Genomic DNA, 26,173 nt, shown 5'->3' with positions numbered 1-26,173 from the left:
TGCTAAAAGACTGGAAGTAGAACTGTGGCTCAAGTGGCAGAGTGCCAGGTGTGCACAAAAAAGCTATGCAAGAGCTCCAGACCCTGAGTTCAAGCCCCAACTGCAACTCTCCAACACCCCTCCACACCCCCCTCCCACACACAATTCCATCTCACAATCAAGTATAGAAAGGAACAACAGTACATGAAAACTCTTTCAAAATTTGTTTTGGCTGAACACCAGTGGCTCACGCCTGTAATCCTAGCAACTCAGGAGGCTGAGATCTGATGATCAAGGTTTGAAGCCAGCCAGGGCAGAAAAGTCTGGGAGACTCTTATCTCCAATAAGCTACTCTGGAAAATCTGGAAGTGACACTGTAGTTCAAGTGATAGAACAGCCTTGAGCAGAAAGGAGCTCAGGAACAACGCCTAGGCCCCGAGTTCGAGCCCTAGGGCCAGAAAAAAAAAATCATTTTGTCCTGAAATAAAGCCAGGAGCAAAAAGAATTAGAACTAAGTAAAATCGCAGATTTAAACACAAACCCTGCTTCCAAGAAAAGTAGAACAACAACAGTACATTAAACCTCAAAACTAACAAATAATGAGCCAGGCCAGGCAGCTCAAGTTTGTAATCTAGCTACTTGAGAGAAAGCAACAGAGGAATGGAGGAAATCATGTTTTGAGGTTAGCTTGGGCAAAAAAGAAGTTTGAGGGCCAAGGATATGGCCTAGTGGCAAGAGTGCTTGCCCGGTAAACATGAAGCCCTAGGTTCAATTCCCCAGCACCACATATACAGAAAAAATGGCCAGAAGTGGCGCTGTGGCTCAAGTGGCAGAGTGCTAGCATCGAGCAAAAAGAAGCCAGGGACAGTGTTCAGGCCATGAGTTCAAGCCCCAGGACTGGCAAAAAAAAAAAAAAAAAAAAGTTTGAGACTCCATCTCAATCAATGGCTGGGCATGTTGGCCTCCACTTGTTATCACAGACATGTGGGAAGCACAATGGTTTGGTGTGGCAAGTGCTTATCCTCACTAGCTATGTCAGGAAATATAGAAAAGGAACACAGCCCAAGGCCACTGAGAATAAACTGAGAACCAGCCTAAAAAGACAACAAATGCAAAAAGGGTCTGAAGTGGTACAAGGCCTGCCTAGCAACATGAGGCACTGAATTCAGTCCCTAGTACAAAACAGTAACTAAATAGCTAAACAAACAATAACTTGGTAAGCCAGGCACTGAAGCTCATTCCTGTAATTCTAGCTACTCAGGAGGCTGAGATCTGAGATTTTGAAGGTTTGAAGTCAGCCTGGACAGAAAGTCTGTGAGACTCTTATCTCCAATTAGCAAAAATTCAGAAGTGAAGGTGTGGCTCCAACTGTAGAGCACTAGCCTTAAGCAGAAAAGGCCAAGTGAGAGCTCAAGGGTGAGTTCAAACCCTCGTGCCAGCATCAAGAAGAAAGAGAGAGAGAGAGAACCCAATGAGTCTTTACTTCATAGCAATATTCCAACATGCAAAAAAAAAGTGCTTAGACAAATGCAGCAATGATACTAAACATTATGTTAAAAATTAACTACACAACTTGTGGATGAGGATTTGAGGAAAAGAACTGGGAGAGTGTGAGGGAAGGGGTGACAGTGTCCAAAAAGAAACGTACTCTTTACCTAACTTATGTAACTGTAATCCCTCTATACATTACAACAATTAAAAAAATAAAGACCCAAGTAGACATTTTTCAGAAGATATACAAATGACCAATAAATACAAGGTGAAGTGCACATCATTAACTTATCAGAGAAATGCAAATAAAACCCAAAAAATACACTTCATACCCACAGGCATGGCTATGAACAAGAATAACAGGTATTAGCAATCAAGACAAGAAAGGGGAATCTTTATCTTTCTGTGGTAAATAGCACAAAAAGTTTGATAGTAGCTAGGCACCAGTGGCTCACACCTGTAATCCTCACTACTCAGGAGGCTAAGATCTAAGGATTGTGGCTAAAAGCCAGCTCAGGCACAAAGTCCCTAAGACTTTTATCTCCAATAAACTACTCAGAAAAAGCAGCTCTGTGGCTCAAGTGTTACAGCACTAGCCTTGAGCAAAAAAACAGCTCAGAGAGAGTTTCCAAGCCCAAAGTTCAAGTGTCAGGACAGGGAAAGTAAAATAAAAAGTTTGACAGTTTCTAAAGATTCAATGTAGTGTTCTGATGGCTTCATGCATGTAATCCTAGCTACTCAGGAGGCTGAGATCTTCGAGGTTTAAAGCCTGTTTGGGCAGGAAAAATCCATGAGACTTAAAAAAAAAAATTTTTTTTGCCAGTCCTGGGGCTTGAACTCAGGGCCTGAGCCCTGTCTCTGGCTTCTTTTTACTCAAAGCTAGCATTCCACCACTTGAGCCACAGCACCACTTCTGGCATTTTTTTGTATATGTGGTGCCGAGGAATTGAACCCAGGGCTTCATGTATACCAGGCAAGCAGTTTACCATCAGTCCATATTCCCAGCCCCTATGAGACTCTTATCTCTAATCAACAACCAAAATGCTAGAAGCAGACCAGTGGTTCAAGTGGGAGGAAGGCAGCTTTGAGTGAAAAATGTAAGGGACAGCACCCAGGCCTTGAGTTCAAGACCCAGCATCAGCTCACACACACAAATAAATTCCATGTAGAATTATGATTCAGCAGTCCTATTCCTCAGTATATATGCCCAAGAAACATAAAACCTACACTTCATGAAAGCTTGTACTTAGATGTTTTGAAGACATAATGCCTAATAGCAAAAAAGGCAAAAACACTGATATGTCCATTAATGAATAAACAAAATGTGCTAAGACCTTATGTATAATGGAAAAATTAAAGCACTGATGAAATCAAATACTGACATATGAACTGACATGAACTGGCAAATACCAAGTTAGGCAAAACAAGCCAGTCAGAAGAGATCACATTCTATATGATTTTATTTATCTGTGAAAAATAGGTAAATCTACAGATTTAAGGATACGGAAGAATAGCAGAGTAAGGTGTAGGTAGTTTGGGGCAGTGATGAACATGTCCTAAAGTTGACTGTGATGGATGTATAAATACCGCAGATAAGAATAACAAGTGTGCAACTCTGAATATATCAAGATTTAGACAGATCAAATGGTATATTAAGGTATGTAAATTCTGTGTATAAAGTTATTTTTAAAAAGTTAAAGTGGGAGGAATGTAAATTACTAAGTATTTTCCAGTCAAAACACCCCAGGAAAATATTATTGTTGCATATTGTTGGTGTTTTGGGGAAATCTCATCATTAACTAACTTTAAAAAAGTATATTCTGCCAAGAAAACAGTGGTCAGTATTACTCGTTTTTGCTAAGTACAGCAGAACACAGGTATTTTCTAATAAAATTAAGGACAAAGCCAATCACAACCTGGGACTTACAATTTCTCACCGACCAACACTTCCGAAACAAAGGCAACTGATTTAAGACAAGTAATTGTCTGGCAATAGCTTTTTTTTTTTAACTGTTAAAAGAAATTGTGTAACAAAAGGGGAAATTTAAAGGGGAATAAGACAGCAAGAGCGACAGGGGAACAAAAATGTGGTTTAAGTCTCACAATAAGTTACATTCTTCGGCCAAAATCGGGGGGGAAAAGAGAAAAGGGGAAATACTCAATTGTTAGCTTCTAATTTTCAATGTTAGGTTTCAGTGACCTAAAGGAAAAAAAAAAAACAGACAAAACACAAGGAAAACCAAGAGATCCGCCAGCGATGATGCAGGGGAAACTCCTGGCGTGGTGTGCGGACGGGGTCCCGAGCGGGCCCGGGGCCAGCCCAGCAGCCGGCGGCCCAGTCGGGGCCTGGCGCTAACCGTGGCCCCGGAGTCCCACACGGAGCCGCTCCGGCTCGGCGCGCCTAGGGACACGCTTCCCGCGAAGGTCAGGCGCCGAAACGCCACCGGGCGCCTGAGGACTCCACCCTCCCCACTCCCTTCCCTCGGCGGTCCCCGAAGGGAACAGGCGGGGCGCGGCGCGGCGCGGCGACCGGGTTGGGGGTGGGGGGGCGTCCGCTGCGAGGAAAGCTCCGCCGCCCTAGAGTGGCGGCTGCGGGTTATTAATAAACTCCGCTTCTGCTCAGGCGCCGTACGGAGGCGGCCGTAGAATCGGCAAGGCCTGAAGCCCAGGCTAGGAAGCGGGAAGCCAGAGCCCAGGCCCAAGTGGGCCCGCGCCGCCGCGTTGAGGGCGGCGGCCGGGCGAAGAATAATGCACACTGGGTAAAAACACATTTATATACGAACCTCCGAGAAAATTTTCCAACAATTCCTTCGTCCGACCACCATGCACCAGGACAGGAAACAGCCGCCCGGCCCCCAGGCCCCGCAACTCGCATAGGAAGTCTGAGGCCCGCCCCCAGCTTCCATTGGGCTGTCTTTATGTCACTCAGCGGACGCTGCCTGCTTCCTATTGGTCCACATTCGGGCGACGCCGAGGGAAACTCCATTAGCTCCGTACGTCATCCTGGCCTGGCCTTCCCGCCAGCGTCTGAGTGGCTCGTGCGAAGTGCAGAATCTAAGCTTCTACGTCTGACTGGTTGGCAGAACGGCTCGTCCCAGCCCAATACCACTTCACTGAGACGTGACTTATGCCGATTCTGGGGCCCGGGCGGCCGACGCCATCTTGTAGTGAGGGTGGGAGGCTGGTCCTTACGATTACCCGGGAGGGAGAAAGAGTGACGGGCGCCATTTTCCCCACAGGGGCGAGGACGCAGCTTGGGAGCTCCCGGTGGGCTTGCCGGAGCACATTCCGGGGACCGGATGGCCTTTGCCTCGCATTGCCGGATGTTGTCCGGGAGGAAGGGAGGAGAAGGGAAGGAGGAGGACGGGCTGCGAGGCCCACACGTTCCCTGGAGACTCCCAGTGCGGGCCGAGGCCTTCGGTCTCGGGTGAGGGCTCGGCTTTGCCGAGAGCTGGCGTGTGCCGGGCACCGGCCCTTCCACTGTCGCCGAGCGGGGGGTCCCGATGGCCAGTTGATGGGAGGGTGATCCTTCGGCCCCCGCGGAGCTGGGCAGCTCGGCGGCCCGGGCCCTGGCCTCCGCAGGGAGACGAGGCCGATGCTTCTGTGCGCTCAGGTCCTTTGGGCTCTTGAGTTTGAAGTCGATCGGGATGCGGTCGCTGCATTTGTATGTTCTCCTCCTTGTGTGTGTCGTGATGTGAAAGTCAGAAGGATGGCAAGAACATTGAGTGGGAATCCCTAAACCTAGCCAGGGAAGGTGCAAGTGAGTTACGGCGTGTGTGGCACTGCTCCTTACTCTCAACCCAACCCTCTTCTAAACCATTGGCAGTGCTGGAAGTTCTCAGTAAATACTCAAGCCAGATAATTGCGTCTAGTATCTTGGAATTTTGTTGTTCATGTGGTACTGAGGATTCGAACCCAGGGCCTTATGCATGCTAGGCAAGCACTGTACTACTAAGCCACATTCCCACACAGCCCTCCTTTTCTTTAAGTCGGGCATGCATGTAGTTAGAGAATTAAGAGGCTGGGCTCATATTTGAGTCCTTTCGTAAACTTGGGAGAGTTAAGGTGATTTTATAACAGATAATCAGCCCTCCGGATATAAATATTTCTGCTTACAACCGAGTCTAGTTCGAGGTTGGAATGTTCCTGTACACGTCCTTGATACCCAAACTCTATGTAAAAGAACAGTTTTGACATTTTTTAGGTGTCACACTACACTGGATTAGGTCACTTGAAATTTAGGGGTTTTGCTCATTTCAAAGTCTCCGCAATAGGTTCTCTCTAGAACTAAGATGAAGAACTACGCAGTTTAGGTTTAAACTTTGTGCGTTTTCCAGAGAATGTCTGTATTTTATGATCAAAACTTTTTGCTTTTTTTTTCCCCCAGATAGGTTCTCCTCATGTAGCTCAGACTGGCCTGGAACTCCTGCCTTAGTTTCCAGAGTGAGGATTACAGATGTGTGCCGCTAAACTGCACTGAAATTTTTTAAATAAAACTTTTTCATATTCATATTGAACATATAATTAAGATTAAAATGTTTTTATTTAAAAGATAATTTTCAGGGGCTGGGAATGTGGCTTAGTGGAAGACTATTTGCCTAGCCTGCAGGATGCCCTGGGTTCCACATAAACAGAAAAAGCCAGAAGTGGCACTGTGGCTCAAGTGGTAGAGTGCTAGCCCTGAGTAAAAAAAAAGCTCAGGGACAGTGCCTAGGCCCTGAGTTCAAGCCCAAGGACTGGCAAAAAAATAATGTTCAGTTTCTGAAGCAATGACAATTTGTCAATAATTCCCATGGTTTTCTATAATTCTATAAAGGGTTTTTTTGGTGTTATTTTTGGTTAGTACTTTGTGCCAGTAACAGGGCTTGAATTCAGGACTATATTGCTTAGCTGTTTCACTTATAGTACACCTGCGGTTAGTTGAAGCTGAAGGCTATCATACTTCTACCTGGGGTAACTTGAAACCACTATCCTCAGACCTCAAAGATTCTAGACTCACACCACATTGATGAAGCAGGAGAAAACTTCTAGGTGACTTTCCTCTCCACAATAGGTTTGTCCCCCATTAAATTAGTATTTAATTCAAGAATTGAAAGCCAAAGTTTCATTAGATGTAAAGATGCCCCGTTTATCTCTGCCCCTGTTGGTAAAGAAAGACCACCTACCAATTTCCCAGTTAGGATAGATAAAATATAGACTGACAAAACAGCATAGTTTATGTAGGATATGCTGTGCAAATGCTTAAAGTTTTGCCTATCTCTTCCCAGTTATATGGTTTGTAGAAGTTCGAAAAAATATACCCAGAACCATCCACTTTTGTAGGAAATGTATCAAGAGCTGAGTCTTCTTATGTATAGACAACTCATTTAATCTGAATTACCTTCAGCATGGAAAGTGACATTCCATTTGTTAAGAGTTTAATGAAAATCTTTAGGAAGCATAGGTTCCTTTGGAATCTTGGGAGTTCTCAATGTATATGTTGTCAGAACCATAGGTATTTAATGGTAGCATGATTTCCACCAATTCAAGGTGACTTATACTACCAATTATGTACACAAGTTTTCCATATTCCAGTTCTTCAACCACATGCAAAGTGTTCCATCTTTGAAAATACCCAACTCAAATAATTAGTCCAAGGTATACCAACTGTTGATGTATATAAGGGTTAGGTAATGACAAACTAGGAGGATACTCAGTGTGTGTGTGCCTGAGGATTAAATCTAGGACCTGGGAACTTGATTTAGTGGTAGAGTGCCTGCCTTGCATGCATGAAGCCCTGGGTTTGATTACCTCAGCAACACATAAGCAGAAAAAGCCAGAGTGGCACTGTGGCTCAAGTAGTAGAGCTCTAGCCTTGATTGAGCACAGAGAGGCTCAGGGACAGAGCCCATGCCTTGGGTTTAAACCCCAACTGGCAAAAAAAATAAAAACCCCATACAACCTTCATTACCTGCTTATGAAATAGCTCTTTAATAGCTATATTTTTAAAAATCAAAGTGGGCCCCTTGTGGCACACAGCTGTAATCCTATCTACACAGGAGGTTAAGGACTATGGTTTGAAACTGGCCAGGTCAGCAAAATCTCTTGAGACTTCTCCAATTATAATCAAAAGGCTGGAAGAGTAGGAAAGTGGTAGAGTATTAGACTTAAGCAACAAACCTTAGGGCCACTGTCAGCAATTTTTTTTCTTGCCAGTCCTGGGGCTTGAACTATGGTCCTAGACACTTGTTCCTGAGCTTAGTTCTGTTCAGGGCTCTACCACTTGAGCTACACCACTGGTTTTCCTGCTTATGTGGTACTGAGGAATTGAACTCAGGGCATCCTGCATACTAGGTAAGCATTCTACCACTAAGCCACATTCCCAGCCACTGCCAGCATTTTAAAATACACATTCAGTGGCCAATGGGTCGCTAGTATATTTACACAACCACCAAACTATAATGTCAACATTTTTATTCCCAAAAGATCTTGCCAACAATTATCATCCTGTGGCAACCACTTACTACTTTCAGTGTAATTTTCCTATTCTGGGCTCTTAAATTGTGGGTGTAGATTATTTTATTTGGAATGTTTTTAAGGTTAATCCATGAGCTTATTTAGTGCTCTTTTATTAACTGAAGATGTCTCTTAGACTTTCCTACCCCAGTTGGCTTTGAACCACAATTCTCCGACCTCAGCATTAGTAGCTAGAATTGCAGGAATCCCATCCTCCAGTGGGCACCTATTGCTCATGCCTGTAATCCTAGCTAAGCTAGGAGGCTGAGGTTCATGATAGAATGTTCAGACAGAAAAGTCCATGAGACTTTTGTCCCTGAGCTCTTTTACTCAAGGCGAATGCTCTGACACAGCACCTCTTTAGTTTCTCCGGTCATTAACTGGAAATAAGTCCCACAGACTTTCCTTCCTGAGCTGGCTTTGAACCAAGATCCTCAGATCTCAGCCTCTTGGGCATCTAGGATTACAGTCAAGAGCCACCAGTTAGGTGGCAGTACATGAGAATCTTAGCTCCAGAAAGCTGGAAATGGCACCATGACACTAGAACCACAGCTCCACTTCTGTCTGGCTTTTCAGCAAAAACTTAAGATTATACAAAACAGAATTAACAGTTTCACAAATAGGTTGCTTCATATTTTTTTTGTCCTTATCAAATATACATGGTAACACTAGTGTAATTTTTTGTTTGGTCAGTCGTGGGGCTTTAGCTGAGAACTTGGGCACTGTCCCTGAGCATTTATGCTCAAGGCTTCCGGTTTTCTAGTGGTTAACTTTAACAGAGGTGAGCCACAGACTTTCCTGCCCAGGCTGGTTTCGAACCAGGATCATTAGATCTCCGCCTCCTGGGTTATAGGCACGAGCCACCAGCACCTGGCTATTAATGCAATTGTTAAGGCCTTTTATTCATGTTTGTTTCAATAGGCTATAACTGATTAGCAGCAGCATACAGGCCACCCCTCCTCCATACTCTAGTTTCTTATGTATAGAAGTCACTGCCTTATATGGGAGTGAAAAGGTTTGCATGGCAGAAAAACTAAGACTTTATATCATAAAAGATGTCTATGTATAGTTAATTATGTACAAAAACATTATGTACATAGTCTACAAACCCAATCATTATGACTTAGGATCTATAAGCAAGTCATAAAAATTAAGGTATATATTTGATACATTAGAAGTTACCATTTAAGCACAAATGTTTCAACTAATAATCTGTAAAGAAATTAGATTGGTTTATATATGACACAGGAGACAAATGTCCCTTCTTATCCATGCCAATACACATTTCCTTTAAACAAAATCTCAGAAAACAGGCATTTTTGTTCTGTACATGGGAGTAACTAAAACCTTTATTAGATATGTTTTTTTTTCAGTAACAATAATGTGAAAACTGGAATTTTCAAAGAGCAGTGAATTCTGAAATCTTAAAAAGTAGACTAGATATAGGGGACAAAAAAAGTTAAGACCAGAATGTCAATAGTATTCAGAGCTCCACTCTGTAGACAACGTTGTAATACACAACTCCATTTTTATTTTACTGATTTTATATAATTGTGAAATCCCCTAAAGCAACCTAAGGTATACACTTGGTGTCCAACTTTGGGGGAAAAGGGAGTAGAAACACACTTGATTAACAGCTTCAGCCACACATTTTAGACATTTTTTTTCTTATTTTTTTCCCCAGGATTTTAGTAGTAAATTCATAAATATAGGAAATACTTTCACTCCTTCAATGTTAAAATAGAAAACCAAACAGTGCCAACAGCAGTGGCTAAATTACTGGTATACAAGAAAAACACAACACCAATGAGTTTTCTTAATTATGCATTTTAAATATCAATATGTGCATTTCATTTTACAGTTATAAATTTTCTAATCTGTTTTAGACAACAGCATGTAGTAGTTTTGAATCCACTGAGATGTTGCTTTCAATTTGAAATATTTGTGTATACATGTATATAAAAAATAATCCAATGTATGACTCATCCTACAGATGTTTAAGATCAGTAAAAGCTTATTTTTGAACATGCAGTTAGGAAGAGAGGGAAGCAACCCAACCTCTCTACACTGTCTTGTTGCTGGCTTGGTTTTTGCAGTGGTATCAATAGTGGTTTTTGGAGGGAACCATGTGCCATCAGCCTAAGTAGTTAACATCAGATACCACAATCTTTTAAGAGGGGTAGAAACATGGAGAAAGGGGAATAGGCAGATTTAAAAGAACAAATTGTGTATTTTGTACACTTATACAGAATAAAAACAGGCCAATGGAAAGGAGATATAATTAAGAACAAAAGTGCAATCAAATCATGACATAATAGCCGAATTAAGTTCTTTTAATAGATTGCATATATAGTTGTTTAGCCATACTCTAAGATCAACTCTTTAAGAGTAGAACTTCATATATCCAATTTGCATGCTTCAGATATTACCTTTCCTATTTGTTACAGTAAGGTCTTATATCCAAATATCCACTTGTACACTGAGAACTTTAAGGAAAAAAAAAGGACACAGAGGGAGTTGCCATTTTTAGCAGCAATGAATATCACTAACCCCTTTTTACATACCGAATTCAAGTCACTATCAGAGGTGAGTGCACCACAGTCACCAGGTACAAAATTGCTAGTTCATTTTTAAATTAATAATTAACCTGAAATTACCCCCACCCCCACCCCATTATATCCCTTCTTATAAACAGCAAACATTTTTGCTTTTATACATAGGCTAGCAGGCTTGTTTCAATATGAAAGTGCTAATTCATTTACAGATTTTTAAATCAGTTATGTAGTGCTACAATAAGTGTCCAATAATCTACACAGGAACAATCTTTGATGAATGAAAATGATGAAGAAAATGAATAAGGCTATCAGATTACCTTATCATATTTACATATAAAGGTTACCCAATGATAAGGAAGAGACAGAAATCGGACAAATACTCATAGGTATAAAAATTACATCTACCTTTGAGCTTTATACTGTAAATGAGACATTTTAAATAGTCCTGTAGCCCATGCCTATTTTTTTCCTCAGAAAAAGAAAAGCTGCCTTCATGACATCCCCTCTTGTTTCAGATTTCCACAGTGTCATTTGAAGCTTCAGAGTCAGGATCTTACTTTCTTCAAAAAATAAAGAAAAAAACCCTCCCCAAGTTTTCCCTACCCCAATCCCTCTGGTTTTTCTTCCAGTGCCAGGTTGCATGATCAGGTCCCACCTCCTGGGGTTTTCTTGTCCATCTATTGATCAATTAGTTTAGAATAGATAACATGAACCAGTTCTGGAACCACTACTAGGAGGAACACAAGCTCTTCACTACAATCACAGCAGGAAAGAAAGTGATAAACTCAATTCATCCCTGGTGCTGGGCCTCCAAAATTAAAAGAACTTGGCACAACTGGAGCGCTGAATTTGTATCCTCCATGCTTCTCAATCATTTTGGATTCTAGGAAACAAATAAATCTTTTAGTCTCAGTTCAACTCCAAATGTAAACTATACAGAAGACAATCTGGTGTTATTATAGACTTTGTTCTGTTCACTAGGTTAAAGTCACTTTATTAAATACATTTTATCCTATCAAACTAGCCAATTATGAACCTAAGATCAACCAATTAAGCAAAGAGGCAGGGCCTGCTGTGTTAAGGATGAATAGGGGTGCAGCCTGCCTTCTCTGTGTGCTTGCTTGCCACATTTTTGGCTGATGGCATACCCTTCTACAGAAGTAAATTTTGCATTGCTGAGACTAAAAAAACCAACAAAGACCCACAACAAAAACCCAACAACAACAAAAAACCCTTTCTATTATCAAACCATTACCATGAACTAAAGCAATATTAAATCTACACATGGAATTAGTATTCATTTATATATTAAAAAACCAATAAACTATGAAGCCAAGGTCATTTCTCCTGTATTAAACTCAGAAGAATTCCTCTTACCTACAATAGCTATGTACCTTTGTATTAATTTATTTGTGCTGCTTGAGAGGGACTTCAGAGTTTAACATGTGTGAAATTCAAACAAGAATCTCACTCAGCTACATACGCCCACATAAATTCAGTGTTAAATCCCTTCATAAAGTTTTAAAGGTTTACAAAGTCAGCAATAAGAGTATGTTATAGTTCACTAACACACCATGGGCTGCTCTTCTTTGATCGGCTAGAGTTGCTATGTCCTGTAACTGTTTTCTTTGTTCTTCATTAAGACCATGAGTCAAAGCCTGATACCACACAGGATTACGATTCTGAATAGCTGTATTGAAACAAACACAAGGAGAAAATAGAGTGTCAATAAAAAAAAAGTTGGTAGTTCCTTTCTATTTTGTTCCCCTAATTCACCCACATAAAATACTGAAATTGTATTTTATTTTTGGAATTTTAGGTTATTTTTTAAATGAAAGGTAATAGGTATAAAAATTCTAGTTTAGGGGCTGGGAATGTAGCCTACTGGTAGAGTGCTTGCCTGGCATAAATGAAGCCCTGGGTTCATTTCCTCAGCACCACATATACAGAAAAGGCCTGAAGTGGCGCTGTGGCTCAAACGGTAGAGTGTTAGCCTTGAGCAAAAAGAAGCCAGGGACAGTGCTCAGACCCTGAGTTCAAGCCCCAGGACTGGCAAAGAAAAAAAAAAAACAAAAAACCAGTTTACCTTCTGGCTCAAAAAAAAAAAAATCTAATTTCTATCATAATTGGTAAAAGGTTATCTATAACTCAGTTTTGCATAAGTAATCAAATAAGACTTCAGGAATCAAATTAATTCCCTTCAAAGCTTCACAGTTAAACCAACAATGATAAAAATTTTTCAAGGATCTTTTAACACAATTTTAAAACACACCAAAAGATTACGAAGAGCCATGAGGAAGATAAATGTTACAAAACAAATCCTCATTATTTTACTGACTTAGCCTACTCAAAAATCACCTTTCCTTTCCTTCCCTTTTAATTTCTCTTTCTCTTTCTCCTTCCCCCCTCCTTTTTGTGCCTCCTTTTTGTGCTCTAGCGATTCACACCTGTAACCCTATTCTGGAGGTCGTGATCTGATTATTACAGTTTGAAGCCAGCCTGTGCAGTGAAGTCTTTGAGACTTTATTTCCAATTAACCACCAAAAAGCTGGAAGTGGAGCTGGGGCTTAAGTGGTAGAGTGCTAATCTCGAGCACCACCCCCCCCCCGCCCCGCGCGCCTTTTTCTTGGCCAGTCCTAGGGCTTGAACTCAGGGCCTGGGCTCTGTCCCTGAGCCTCTCTGTGCTCAAAGGGAGTGCTTTACAACTTGAGCCACAGTGCCACTTCCAGATTTATCTGTTTATGTGGTAATGAGGAATGTAACCTGGGGCTTCATGCATGCTAGGCAAGCACTCTACCACTAAACCACATTGCCAGCCCTGTCACCCCTCTTATACATCACTTCTATAGTAACAATAATAAAAAATTCTACCCTTCTGTATTAGATAATTTATTAAGAAAGATTGTAGAATACGTATACTAGACCTTGAAATCCTAGTAAATGGTAGTAATGAAGATGGCATCCAGTATTCTGGAATCATACACATCAACATATCCAGGAGTCCATGACTACTTTAGTTAGCTAAAATCCTGCCTACTGGGGCTGGGGATATAGCCTAGTGGTAAGAGCACTTGCCTTGTATATATGAAGCCCTGGGTTCGATTCCCCAGCACCACGTATACAGAAAATGGCCAGAAGTGGCGCTGTGACTCAAGTGGCAGAGTGCTAGCCTTGAGCAAAAAGAAGCCAGGGACAGTGCTCAGGCCCTGAGTCCAAGGCCCAGGAATGGCCAAAAAAAAAAAAAAAAAAAAAAATCCTGCCTACTGTCCTAATTTATAATAACAAATTAAATTAGTTAACATATAAAATAACATAGGGGAAAAAAGAAAGCTGAATTGAAAGATTTTTAATGGTATGAAGAGTCACATTCACTTGATAAAGTATGATTAAATAAAGGGTCCATAAAGCTGAGTGTAGGTGTGTTATCTCAGCACTGAAGGTTGAGGTAAGAGTGGTAAAAGCCAGCTATGCTAGAAGGTGAGCCCACCATCTTACAAACAAAACAACAAAATAACCCCTCAGTACTGAAAAACAAAACAAAGCCACAAAATGCCTAAATGAAAAATTATGAGGAAAAAATAAATACTCCTAAACTCAATCCCAAATATGATTTAAAAAAAAACATTAAAAATAATTTGCTTTGTTCAAAGGAATGGCTCTACTTAGTTGACTTACTTTGAAATATAGCTTTAAATATCTGATATTCATCTACAGGGTTGTCTTCATCATCAATGATTGTAGAGTAGCCTTCCAGAGCTGTCTCCTCAGCATCGTCCTCTTCCCAGTCTTCATCATCTCCATCTTCTCCTGCTTGCTTGGCCAGAATCTCCAAATATTCTTGCCCATCTTCATCAATATCATCTTCATCACTCCCAAGTTCCTCTGCAAAGTCATGTAAGACCAGCACTGAACTATTTTGTTACTAAAGTGGCAGTCATCTGAACACTTGCAGTAAAAATTACAAATCATAAAATTGAAGAAAAAAGTTGCAAGAACTGGTGTTTAAATATGTATCTGACAATAAACAGATACTGTATGCCAACCCTGAACTACATCCCCAACACAATGCATTCCTAATGCTAGATAGAGGCTTGATGTAGGACTGCGTGTCCTGAGATACTTTACTTGCCCTTGACTTCCGCTGGATCTGGTGGTGCATATATCAAACTAAATACAGACACTAAATATAAATCTTTAAATTTCTGAGAATAATTACATTACAAAGCTTGTACTTTGGATTCAAATTCTGTATCTTTTTGACTAAGCCTCCCGAATGCTAGTATTCCAGGTATAAGCAACCACACCTATGGTTTTCTATGATTTCAAAAACCACTGTCAAGAGGCAAACAGGCAATGTTAACCCAATCTGATACATAACAAGGAGTACAAAAATACTTAATTATAGAATACTGAATCATCACTGTACCTGGCTTTTATTTATTCTTAGCTTTCCAGTGCCAAACACATATAGAGTGAGCAATTTTTTATTGAATGCATAAAATGTCGGGAGGCATTTATGCATCTCTTTTCTGTACAGGTGTGTGCACACACGGGCCTGTGAATCCTGGGGCTTGAATTCTGGGCCTGGACCCTGTCCCTGAGCTTTTGTGCCCAAGGCTAGAACTCCACCACTCATGCTCTACTTCTGGCTTTTTGGTATTCATTGGGAGGTAAGACGCTCACAGAGTTTCCAGTCTGGGCTACCTTTGAACCATGGTCCTTAGATCTCAGCCTCCTAAGTAGCTAGGATTACAGGTGTGAGCAACTGGTGACTTTGCGCTCTGTGATGTGAGAAGACAGATTTTCTATTTAACAAATTTAACGGCATTTGGCTATTATCATAGATTTGTTGAGAGAAGGGCCAGAAAACAAGTTCAGACCAACAGTATTTATAGCTAGGTATGTTTTTATTTTACCATCACAAATCCCTTACCAGTTTCATCATCATCTTCAGCTTCATCATCATCATCGCTGTCATTTTCATGTTCTGCATGACAGGCATATGCTCTTTTTAATCCATTAAATAAAAGGATAAAAGCAGGCAAGATCTGTCCTGAAACTTGATTTAAAACTTGCGGTATTTGTTCCATATCAATAAGAGCACATAGACCCAGTACACACATCTTTCTATCATGAAGCCTAAAAAAGATAAAATAAAAAAGTTTCCTTTATTTTATTAAAATGAAAAAGCCTCACATAAAGGTTGATTTATTCACCCTCCCTCCCTTTTTTTGGCCAGTCCTGGGGCTTGAATTCAGGGCCTGGGCTCTGTCCTCAAGCTTCTTTTGCTCAAGGCTAGCACTCTGACATTTGAGCCATAGTGCCACTTGTGGTTTTTCTGTTTATGTGGTACTGAGGAATTGAACCCAGGGCTTCATGTATGCTAGGCAAGCACTCTACTACTAAGCCACATTCCCAGCCCCAATTTTTTTCACTTACCCCAGGAAACAGTCAACATCATTAAGCCACTGTGTAATAAAGTGATTTGTAACTGGTTCAACATTATTAGGGAAACGTAGATTTTCTAAGGTATTGAGTAATAGGTGTGGATTATAATACAAAGCTGCAATTGCAACTTGCAGGCACATTGTTCGAAGTTCACTTGTCTTAACCTCTCTTGTCAGTCTCTCTAATGCTGCCTCCACGAATAAGGGAATGCACTGTAAAGAAAGAATCAAGATATTTCAAAACTGCAATTAATGGTATCTAATCTAATCTGCCCATTATATCTTGTTATACAACTAACTCTCTGCGCCATTAGGTAACCTATATTTAATTTAAGGACCCTGGAAAAATGAAGTCTTTACTCAGCTACTAGAGCCTCACCATTTATCAATCATGGATTCACAATGTTACTATTTAAACTGACCATGAAATTTTAATTTACTAAATCTGCAGGGTACCTTAAATGATAACAAAGTATATATAAAATTGTCATATTTCTATACATATTAAATACACGATTATTAATTGTTAAATTTTAAACTGACATTAAGAAATGTCAGGATCATATTGTACAAAATACATACTAAATGCTCCCTCTCCAATGAAAGAGCGGAAAGATTATCTCTCTTAAGCCTCATATATGAGGTTAGCCTTACTAACCTGATCAATGCCACGCCCTTTGCATTGCAGAATTATGACCTCTAACAATTTTGCAGCATGACACTCTGCATCCTCTCCAGCAACTCCTGTAAGAACCTAAAAAACACAGACATGAAATTGCAATGAGGCTTCAAGAAACTTAAATCAGAGAAATAAGTTCCTTTCGTATTTACAGACTCTTAGTATTACTTAAGGTATGCAAAGATATTCAGCTTTTCTTTTTCTTTTTTTTTTTTTTTTTGCCAGTCCTGGGCCTTGGACTCAGGGCCTGAGCACTGTCCCTGGCTTCTTTTTGCTCAAGGCTAGCACTCTGCCACTTGAGCCACAGCGCCACTTCTGGCTGTTTTCTGTATACGTGGTGCTGGGGAATCGAACCCAGGGCTTCATGTATACGAGGCAAGCACTCTTGCCACTCACTAGGCCATATCCCTCCAGCCCAGATATTCAGCTTTTACGTAAAGAGCTGTAAGAAATTATATAATGCTGTTGTTCTTGGGAAAACATTTTCCCCAAAAAAGAAGCCTATTGATGGTAAAGTTTGCTTATAGAAATAACATCAACCTGTTACTTAAAACTACTACACTGAGGCCAGGAATATGGTTTAGTGGTAGTGCTTGCCTAGCATGCATGAAGCCCTGGGTTCCAATCCTCAGCACTACACAAACAGAAAAGGCCAGAAGTGGGGGCTGGGGATATAGCCTAGTGGCAAGAGTGCCTGTCTCGGATACACGAGGCCCTAGGTTCGATTCCCCAGCACCGCATATACAGAAAACGGCCAGAAGCGGCGCTGTGGCTCAAGTGGCAGAGTGCTAGCCTTGAGCGGGAAGAAGCCAGGGACAGTGCTCAGGCCCTGAGTCCAAGGCCCAGGACTGGCCAAAAAAAAAACAACAACAACAAAAAAAAGAAAAGGCCAGAAGTGGTACTTTGGCTTAAGTGGTAGAGTGCTAGCTTTGAGCAAAAGGAAGTCAGGGACAGTGTCCAGGCCCTGAGTTCAAACCCAGGACTGGCAAAAAACAAGACAATTACAATGTAGATGGTATGGATATATCAGTGTTCCTAAAGTAATAATATTGGTACAGCTTAATTTTAAGGCAATAAATTAATAGCTAGATGATTAATGTTTGGTCAATGTTCAGAAAGCAAATATATTAATGAAGAATAAGCATATCTATGAGCTTGATGAACCAAAACCATTTCTCTTTCTTTTGTTTTAAAATTGAAATGTGGGGGCTGGAGATATGGACTAGTGGCAGGAGTGCTCGCCTCATATACATGAAGTCCTGGGTTCGATTCCCTAGCACCACATACACAGAAAACAGCCAGAAGTGGTGCTGTGGCTCAAGTGGTAGAGTGCTAGCCTTGAGCAAAAAGAAGTCAGGGACAGTGCTCAGGTCCTGAGTCCAAGCCCCAGGACTGGCCAAAAAAAAATTTGAAATGTGGGAGGGTGTAGGGGTCTCTAGTGCATGTTGCCCAAGATGGCCTTGCGCCCCTGTGCTGAAGTCCTTGCCTCAAGCTCCTTCTAAAGTAGCTCAGATTATGGTAGAAACCCAGAAACCCTATTCCTTAGTTCTCAGTCTCCTGAGTAGCTAGGATTACAGGCTTTAGCCACCAGTGCCCAGGCTTCACAGATTTTTTTTTCTTTACTTCGTTTTTTTCCTTCCTTCCCTACGCCCCTCCCTCCCTTCCTATTTTGCAGGGCATAGGGGGGACTGAACATAGGCCTTGAACATGGAAGGTAAGTGTCCCACCATGGGGCTACATTATATTCCCAAGCCCTCTAAATTTTTTACTTATAAGTTGTTGTTGGTTTTATTTTTTTTTGCGCAAGGCCATATTCCCAGCCCAGGTTGTTGTTTCTTTTGTTTTTGTTGCCAGTCCGGGGGAGTGGACTCAGGGCCTGAGCACTGTCCCTGGCTTCTTTTTTTTGCTCAAGGCTAGCACTCTACCACTTGAGCCACAGCGCCACTTCTGGCTTTTTCTATATATGTGGTGCTGAGGAATCGAACCCAGGGCTTCATGTATATGAGGCAAGAACTTTTACCACTAGGCCATATTCCCAGTCCCCAAGTTGTTGTTTCTTAAGTTTCTTTTTTTGTTATCATAAAGGCGATGTACAGAGAGATTACAATTACATGATTCAGGTAATGAATACATTCCCCTACCCCCTTTTTTGGTGCCAGTCCTAGGGCTTGAACTTGGGGCCTGGGCCCTATCCCTAATCTTCTTTTGCTCCAGACTAACACTCCACCACTTGAGCCACAGTGCTTTCTTCCGGCCTTTTCTGCTTATGTGGCACTGAGGAATCAAACCCAGAGCTACATGCATACAAGGCAAGCACCCTACCACTAAGCCACATTCTCAGCCTACATTTCCTTTCTTATACTGTCTTCTCTTCCCTCATTCTCTCTCAGTCCCTCTCTCATGTCTCTTTCACTTTCTTCCTTCTCCAATGAGTTCTATTGCTCCATTTTTTCACCTTTTTCCTTCTCCACCACCTCCTGCAGATAGACACCTGTATAGGAGGTTTATAAGTTTTAAGGTCTTTAATTTTGCTAAACCACATTTGCCATGTTTGTCATAATGTGGTATTCCATGCATCTTCATAATGTTCTACTAGCAACTCATAAAATCTTCCATCCGAAAAAGACTTACCTTTTTACACATACTGTATATCATCTCAAGAAACTTGGTATCAGATAGAAGTGTATCTGTATCAACTGTTACATAATTATGCAGAAGAGGCATCATGTCTGTATTAACAAAAAGCATTGATTATACATCTTTACTAAATTGTTTGCACATGCAAAAAATAGGAAAAGGCAAACTTATAATTTGTCTCTGTCACTTAATTTTATTCATTACTAATGCAGAAATAGCAAGCCTGGCTCATGCTTGTAGTCCTACCTACTTAGGAGGCTGAGATCGGAGAATCTCGATTCAAATCCAGCACAGGCAGGAAAGTCCATATAGTCAGGTGCCGGTGCTCAACCTATGAATCTAGCTACTCAAGAGGCTGAGATCTGAGGTCCACAGTTCAAAAGGCAGCCAAGGCAGGAAAATCTGAGAGACTCATATCTCCAATTAACTATTTAAAAAGCCAGAAGTGGCACTGTGGCTCAAGTGGTAGAGAATGCTAGCTTTGAGGAAAAGAAGCTCAGGGATAGCATCCCTGAGTTCATGCCCCAGGACCAGCACAAAAAATAAAAATAAAGAGAAACATTGGGGGGGGAGGGAAGAGTAGGGGCTGGGACTGTGGCTTAGTGGTAGAGTGCTTGCCTAGCATGCATGAAGCCCTGGGTTCATTCTCAGTACCATGTACAAAGAAAAAGCCAGAAGTGGAGCTGTGACTCAAGTGGTAGAGTGCTAGCCTTGAGCAAAAGAAGAAACTCAGGGACAGTGCCCAGCCGCCCCCCCCCAAGTTTAAGCCCCAGGACTAGCCAAAAAAAAAAAAGGTGCATGTGTTCAAATGATAAAATTTACAAATAAATAAAATGGGGGAGGGAGCACAAAAATGCTTAGTATTTCTCAGTACTTTGACTTTACCTGTGAAGTAATCAAAGCCATCTTGTTGAAAGACCTCAAATACAAGAGGTAGTAGCTGCCACATCTGTGGTGACACTTGTTGACATGTCAAGCTATGTGCTAATGAGAAGATCTCCTCATAGAATTCTAAAAGAGAATATCAAGTCATCAGGAAAAAGCTTAGTCATATGAACTAGGACTAAATGCTTAGCACAATTAGAGGTATATGTAATACCTAAGACATGCTGTTGTAAAACAGTACCAATGACCTGTAGGCAGATTCCTTCAAGCTGCTGAGTTATCTAAAAAGGGAGAAGGGAAAACACATGGAAAGAATTATTGAAATATTATATATTGTAATTTGCTACATATAAATATTAAGACATTACTTTAAGTGTTTTGTAATGACATGCATTATGAAATTATGAACTCAAAATTGTAATTTTATGAAATACCATTACTTGAGAAAACCAAAAGAAATTACTTGCTTTGTTTATAAACGTGATTCTGGGGAAAATGAAAAGAGAAGACACAACTTATACACAATGGAATACTACATAGCGATTAGGAATGGTGAAATACTGTTATTCGCAGGGAAATGGACAGAACTCGAACAAATAATGTTGAGTGAGACAAGCCTAGAACACAGAAAACAAAGGGGCATGATCTCCCTGATATATGACTGTTAAGAAAGGGAGACGGGGGGCTGGGGATATAGCCTAGTGGCAAGAGTGCCTGCCTCGGATACACGAGGCCCTAGGTTCCATTCCCCAGCACCACATATACAGAAAACGGCCAGAAGCGGCGCTGTGGCTCAAGTGGCAGAGTGCTAGCCTTGAGCGGGAAGAAGCCAGGGACAGTGCTCAGGCCCTGAGTCCAAGGCCCAGGACTGGCAAAAAAAAAAAAAAAAAGAAAGAAAGGGAGACGGAGAGACAGTAGAGACCAAGTCTGTGAATACTGTATATATTCTTGATACATTGTATATTGCATATATGTCAACCTGACCTATACAAGGGATAGAAAAACAGGTCGTAAGATATCATAAGAAATGTACACACTGCCCTACTATGTAACTGCACCCTCTTTGCACAACACCTTGTAAAAAAATTTATGTCCAATAAATAAATAAATAAATAAATAAATAAATAAAATATCTGATACCTCTAAAAAAAAAAAGAAAAAGAGAAGACACAGAAATCTAATTTTTAAGGCGTGTAAACACAGACCAATTAGGACCACATGTAAATCAAAAGTCATGGTCAGCGATTTAAAAGAGAAATGATGGGGCTGGGGATATAGCCTAGTGGCAAGAGTGCCTGCCTCGGATACACGAGGCCCTAGGTTCGATTCCCCAGCACCACATATACAGAAAACGGCCAGAAGCGGCGCTGTGGCTCAAGTGGCGGAGTGCTAGCCTTGAGCGGGAAGAAGCCAGGGACAGTGCTCAGGCCCTGAGTCCAAGGCCCAGGACTGGCCAAAAATAAATAAATAAATAAAATAAAATAAATAAAAGAGAAATGATTGGAAGCAAGGCAATGTCCCTACCAATGCCAATAGCCATTTTCATTTTTCAAGTTACACTACATAGTGATCTATGAAATTTGAATCCAGGGCCTAAGACAATCAAGATTAAAGGAAAATACAAATTCTTCTTTATTCTTCAGTGTGGTCTTTAACTCCAAATCTATGAAAACCATCAGAATGGTTTTTTTGGGGGGGCAGGAGATCACATCTAGGACATTGCACTTGCTAGGCAAGCACTTTCCCACTAAGCTACATCCCACCCTGCCATCAGAATGTTATGAGATGAATATGAGATAGAAGGGATAAAATGTATGTATTAATCAAATACAGGAAGCAAAATATCCATTTTACTTTATTTTTTGCCAGTCCTGGGGCTTGAACTCAGAGCCTGGGCACCATCCCTGAGCTTTTTTTCAAGGCTAGCATTCTACCACTTGAGCCAAAAGCATCACTTCTGGCTTTCTCTTTTTACATGGTACTGAGGAGTCGAACCTAGAGTTTCATGTATGCTAGGCAAGCACTCTACCACTAAGCCCCATTCCCAGCCCCCAAATCTCTATTTTAAATAGCAGATATATCCAACATCTTAAGATAATTTTCAGGAGTTTTTAGGTTTTTCTCAATTATAATACAAAACCTAAATAATAAGTTTACCAAATATCTTATGCTGAAAGGGCAGCTTGCAGATAGATACCTGAAAATACAGTTTTATGGATAACATACATTAATTACTGTTAGAGAGAAGGGAGGGAGGAGGGAAGATGAAGGAGGAGGGGGAAGCTTTATGAATAAGAGATATATTAGCATTATAAATATCTGCACTGAAACAACACAAAACTCCACACTGTAGAGGATATAGCTTTATGAATAAGAGATATATTGCCATTATAAATATCTGCATTGAAACTATCAACACAAAGTTCCAAGGGAATGGAAGAGAGTAGGGGAAAGAGATTCAACTGTATCTGTCTTAAATTGTTGGATCTGGTGTGTAGATCAGGAATAGAGGACTTGCCTAGTATACAAGAGGCCCCACGTTCAATCCACTACATAAAAAGAAGAAAACAGTCTAAATTTACTTTTACTTGGAAATAAAATCTAAAGGAAATAATGTAAAAATGTTAAAAATGCAAATGGTCATAATTAAGTCAAAGCTTTCTAAAAACCATAGAATACTTTCCCTAAAACTCGTATAACACTGAACCATTATTTTACCTCTTTATGATCTTCAACCACACTAAGAAGTGTGTCAATTGTATTCAGGATTCCCATAGCAGTAACTGCTTTGTCATCACTACCTTCTTCATCTGGCCCAGTCTGGATTACTTGGTTAAATGTCATTGCCTAGATCGGAGAAAATGTAACTCAGGTCCATTACAGAAGCATTATTAAGTTTGGTCTAAGATTTATTTCGTGTGAGACAGAGTCTCACTATATAGCCCAAGCCACCCTCAAAACCCACAACCCTCCTAATTCAGCCTTCTGAGTACTCAGAATTCAGGCATACATACTACAGGCTGGCTTAGTCTTTGCTACCACGTGGGTCACACCTTGACAGCCTCTCTTTTTGGTGGTGGTTCTGGAGATATGAGCTTCTCATACTTTTCTGCCTGACCTGGCTTTAAACCATGATCCTTCAGACCCCAGCATTCTAAGTACTTACGATTATAGGCAACGATCAATGCTTTCACTGGGAAAGCACAACAAATCAATGGCTGCAATCTGATTGACAAATTTATAAGCTTGTGTTCTATAATCTAATGATCCTGTTCTACAACTAGATAGGAAAATAAACTCTTGGCCTTTCTTCATTTAGGGTTTTCAGAGATACTTCAAGGATTAAATAAGGTAAATAATGAATTTAATATGTATTTTTCATTAATATTATAACCTAAAGATGAGCACAGGCAAATGCCTATAGTCCTAGATATTCAGAGTGCTAAGACAAGATGACAGCCTAAGAGTTCAGAGAACTCAGACAATATAAAAAATTTTGGTGAGAAGGAAGGGAAGAAAAGATATTGTCATTGGTAGGACACTTGCCCAGCAAGCAAAAGACCTTAAGTTCCAAACTCCAGTACTGAAGAAAATAAAATAAAATAATACTGGTAACATATTACATAGTCTTCTAATACAATCCTTACAAAGTTGTTCATATTTTCTGTGTAAAAAAAAATCCATTGTTTTGAGTACTCCAAACACAGATGCTATATACAGCCTATATAAATAGTTAAGAGCATGAATTGTAGAGGACCCAATATGAATCCCAAATTTATTGTGCTTAACTTAGACAAGTTATTTATTAACCTTTACATACTTCACATTTTCTATCTGTAAAGTAAGAACAGGGCTGGCAGAGTGGTTCAAGTGATGAAGTATCTGCCTAGCATGCTCAAGACCTTGAGTTCAAACTCCAGTACCAAGAGACAAAGACAATTCTCCAAAACAACAAAGCAAGAAATAAATTACTTACTAATCTGTCAAAGGGGGCTGGGAATGTGGCTTAGTGGTAGAGTGCTTGCCTAGTATGCATGAGGCCTTGGGTTTGACTCCTTAGTACCACATAAATAGAAAAGGCCTGAAGTGACAAAGTGGCCCAAGTGGTAGAGTGCTAGCCTTGAGCAAAAGAAGCTCAGCGACAGTGCCCAGACCCTGAGTTCAAGCCGCTGGACTGGCATAAATATATATATATAAAAATCTGCCAAACAGAGTGCTGTTGGCTCATGCATGTAATCCTAGCTACTCAGAAGGCTGAAATTTGAGGACTGAGGTTTGAAACAACACGTGCCAGCCAAATCAGACACGCTTATCTCAACCAGCAAAAAGCTATATGTGGAGGTGTAGCTCAAATGGTAGAGTATTGGTCTTTAAGCAAAAGTTTGAGGCCCCAGTACTAGCACAAAACAAAACAAAGTATCTGTCAAGAGGCTTACATACCAAATGTTGTGTCATTTCTACTGCAATAGGAGTAACTTCTTCACTATATTCACAAATCATCTTCTGAATGACATTGGTAAGATCATCATTTTCTGTTTCTCTTATAATATGAAGAAGAGCCTGCATTACAGGCCTGATAAATGGTGTGATATATTCCTTAGCTGTAAAAAGAGAAAAAGAACATTAAGATTTTTAAAAACTCATATAACAAGTATTTTACATAATAAATGTTAACTCTAGGAATTGCCTGGTAAAATCATATGTAAAGACGTTCATTATTTTTTGACACACAAATCTTTACCTTTTTCTTGATTGCTAATCAACACTTGAAGTGCAATTGCAGCTTCTACTTTCACAGGCATTTCTCTATCGTCAATTAGACATCTTCGTGTCAGCTCTAAGGCAGTTTGGAGGTTCTGATCACTTTTGAACTTCACTTCACAAAAATAGTGAAGAACCCAGCAAGCCTTTAAAAAAATACACACACACACCCTGATTGGCTGTAACTTTCTTTAATTACCTCCCAACCCAAGCTCTTTCCAAAGTTTTGTGTGTGGGAATTTGGAGGCTGGCCAGTGGTGGGTGTGTCCAAACAGACAACACTAGACCAGTACTATGATCCCAAGTTATTTTTTGGCTACATGATTTTGTGTGGATAGCAAGATCTGAATGCAAAACACAGACAGACTATGCTACCAGACACAGATGAAAACTATGCACACATTACAGCAGCCATTTAAATATTTTAAAATTAAATTGTAAGTGAAATAATTTTAAAGTGAATATTAAACAAGTTTCAATACAAAAAAATCCAATCGTTTTTGTGAGGTGCAAATATATAAAAATAATAAAGCTTCAAAACTTACCCTTGCTCTCATGTAGCCTAGTTCACTGCTGAATAGAGGGAATACATGATTTTGCAACATGTATTCCATCTGATCTTTGTAGATCTTTTTCTGTAAGTACAAACAATTATATAGTTGCAACTACATTTTCAAGCCCATACACAAGGGTTAAAAACGACTTCTAGAAAGCCTTAAAAGTGGTAAAGCACTAGCCTTGAACAAAAAGAGCCCAGGCCCCGAGTTCAAGTCCCACAGCCAACAAAAACAACAATAACAGAGTACTAGAGCCCAGCATCAGTGGCTCATGCCTATAACCTTAGCTACTCAGGAGAGGCTGAGATCTGAGAATCATGATATGAAGCCAGTCCAGGCAAGACAGGTCTGTGAGACTAGAGAGAAGAATCTCCAATTAACTCCCAGAAAGCTGGAAGTAGAACTATGGCTCAAGTGGTACAGTGCTAGCTTTGAGCAAAAGAAGCTCAGAGACAGCACCCAGGCCAAGTTCAAGCCATAGAACCACCCCTCAAAATCCTAGCCAAATTCTGGGTGACTCATTGATGGCTAGTGCCTGTAATTCTAGCTACTCAGGTAGACTGAGAATTGAGGAGCGTGTATCAAAACCAGCCTGGACAGAAAAGTTGATGAGATTACTATGTCCACTTAAGCAAAGAGCTGGAAGTGGATATATTATAGGTCAAGAAGTAGAGCACTAGCCCTGAG

At 40.6% G+C, this 26,173-nt stretch overlaps 2 protein-coding genes and 1 non-coding gene across 6 annotated transcripts in view; all 3 read right to left on the bottom strand.

The window, feature by feature from the left end:
• Window positions 1-4,439, bottom strand: part of Znf143 (zinc finger protein 143) — a 50,433-nt gene extending 45,994 nt beyond the window's left edge. Inside the window, exon 1 of one of the 4 annotated variants that reach the window (XM_048361635.1) lies at window positions 4,254-4,439. In XM_048361635.1, coding sequence (XP_048217592.1) covers window positions 4,254-4,376 — 123 coding nt within the window. In that variant the 5' untranslated portion in view covers window positions 4,377-4,439. The remainder of the gene's footprint in view (window positions 1-4,253) is intronic. The other 3 variants (XM_048361634.1, XM_048361633.1, XM_048361637.1) reach the window with 3 other exon arrangements.
• Window positions 4,440-9,477: 5,038 nt separating this feature from the next.
• The window catches only part of Ipo7 (importin 7), a 59,988-nt gene continuing 43,292 nt past the window's right edge, over window positions 9,478-26,173 (bottom strand). The window contains exons 13-25 of the mRNA XM_048361632.1: window positions 25,475-25,564; window positions 24,910-25,075; window positions 24,609-24,769; window positions 22,887-23,015; window positions 20,383-20,449; window positions 20,169-20,294; window positions 19,278-19,375; window positions 16,626-16,721; window positions 15,960-16,180; window positions 15,454-15,659; window positions 14,196-14,402; window positions 12,094-12,210; window positions 9,478-11,403 (exon numbers count right to left, since the gene is read on the bottom strand). Of these exons, the coding sequence (XP_048217589.1) occupies window positions 11,306-11,403; window positions 12,094-12,210; window positions 14,196-14,402; window positions 15,454-15,659; window positions 15,960-16,180; window positions 16,626-16,721; window positions 19,278-19,375; window positions 20,169-20,294; window positions 20,383-20,449; window positions 22,887-23,015; window positions 24,609-24,769; window positions 24,910-25,075; window positions 25,475-25,564 (1,782 nt within the window). The 3' untranslated portion in view covers window positions 9,478-11,305. The remainder of the gene's footprint in view (window positions 11,404-12,093; window positions 12,211-14,195; window positions 14,403-15,453; window positions 15,660-15,959; window positions 16,181-16,625; window positions 16,722-19,277; window positions 19,376-20,168; window positions 20,295-20,382; window positions 20,450-22,886; window positions 23,016-24,608; window positions 24,770-24,909; window positions 25,076-25,474; window positions 25,565-26,173) is intronic.
• Window positions 25,156-25,338, bottom strand: LOC125362783. Its single transcript, XR_007213096.1, has one exon. It is a non-coding gene; the product is annotated as a small nucleolar RNA SNORA23 (small nucleolar RNA).

Source organism: Perognathus longimembris, chromosome 13 (assembly GCF_023159225.1).
Source record: "Perognathus longimembris pacificus isolate PPM17 chromosome 13, ASM2315922v1, whole genome shotgun sequence".
NCBI classification, from domain to species: domain Eukaryota; kingdom Metazoa; phylum Chordata; class Mammalia; order Rodentia; family Heteromyidae; genus Perognathus; species Perognathus longimembris.
Note: the sequence above shows the minus strand (reverse complement) of the source record. Positions and strands in the feature narration are given on the sequence as shown.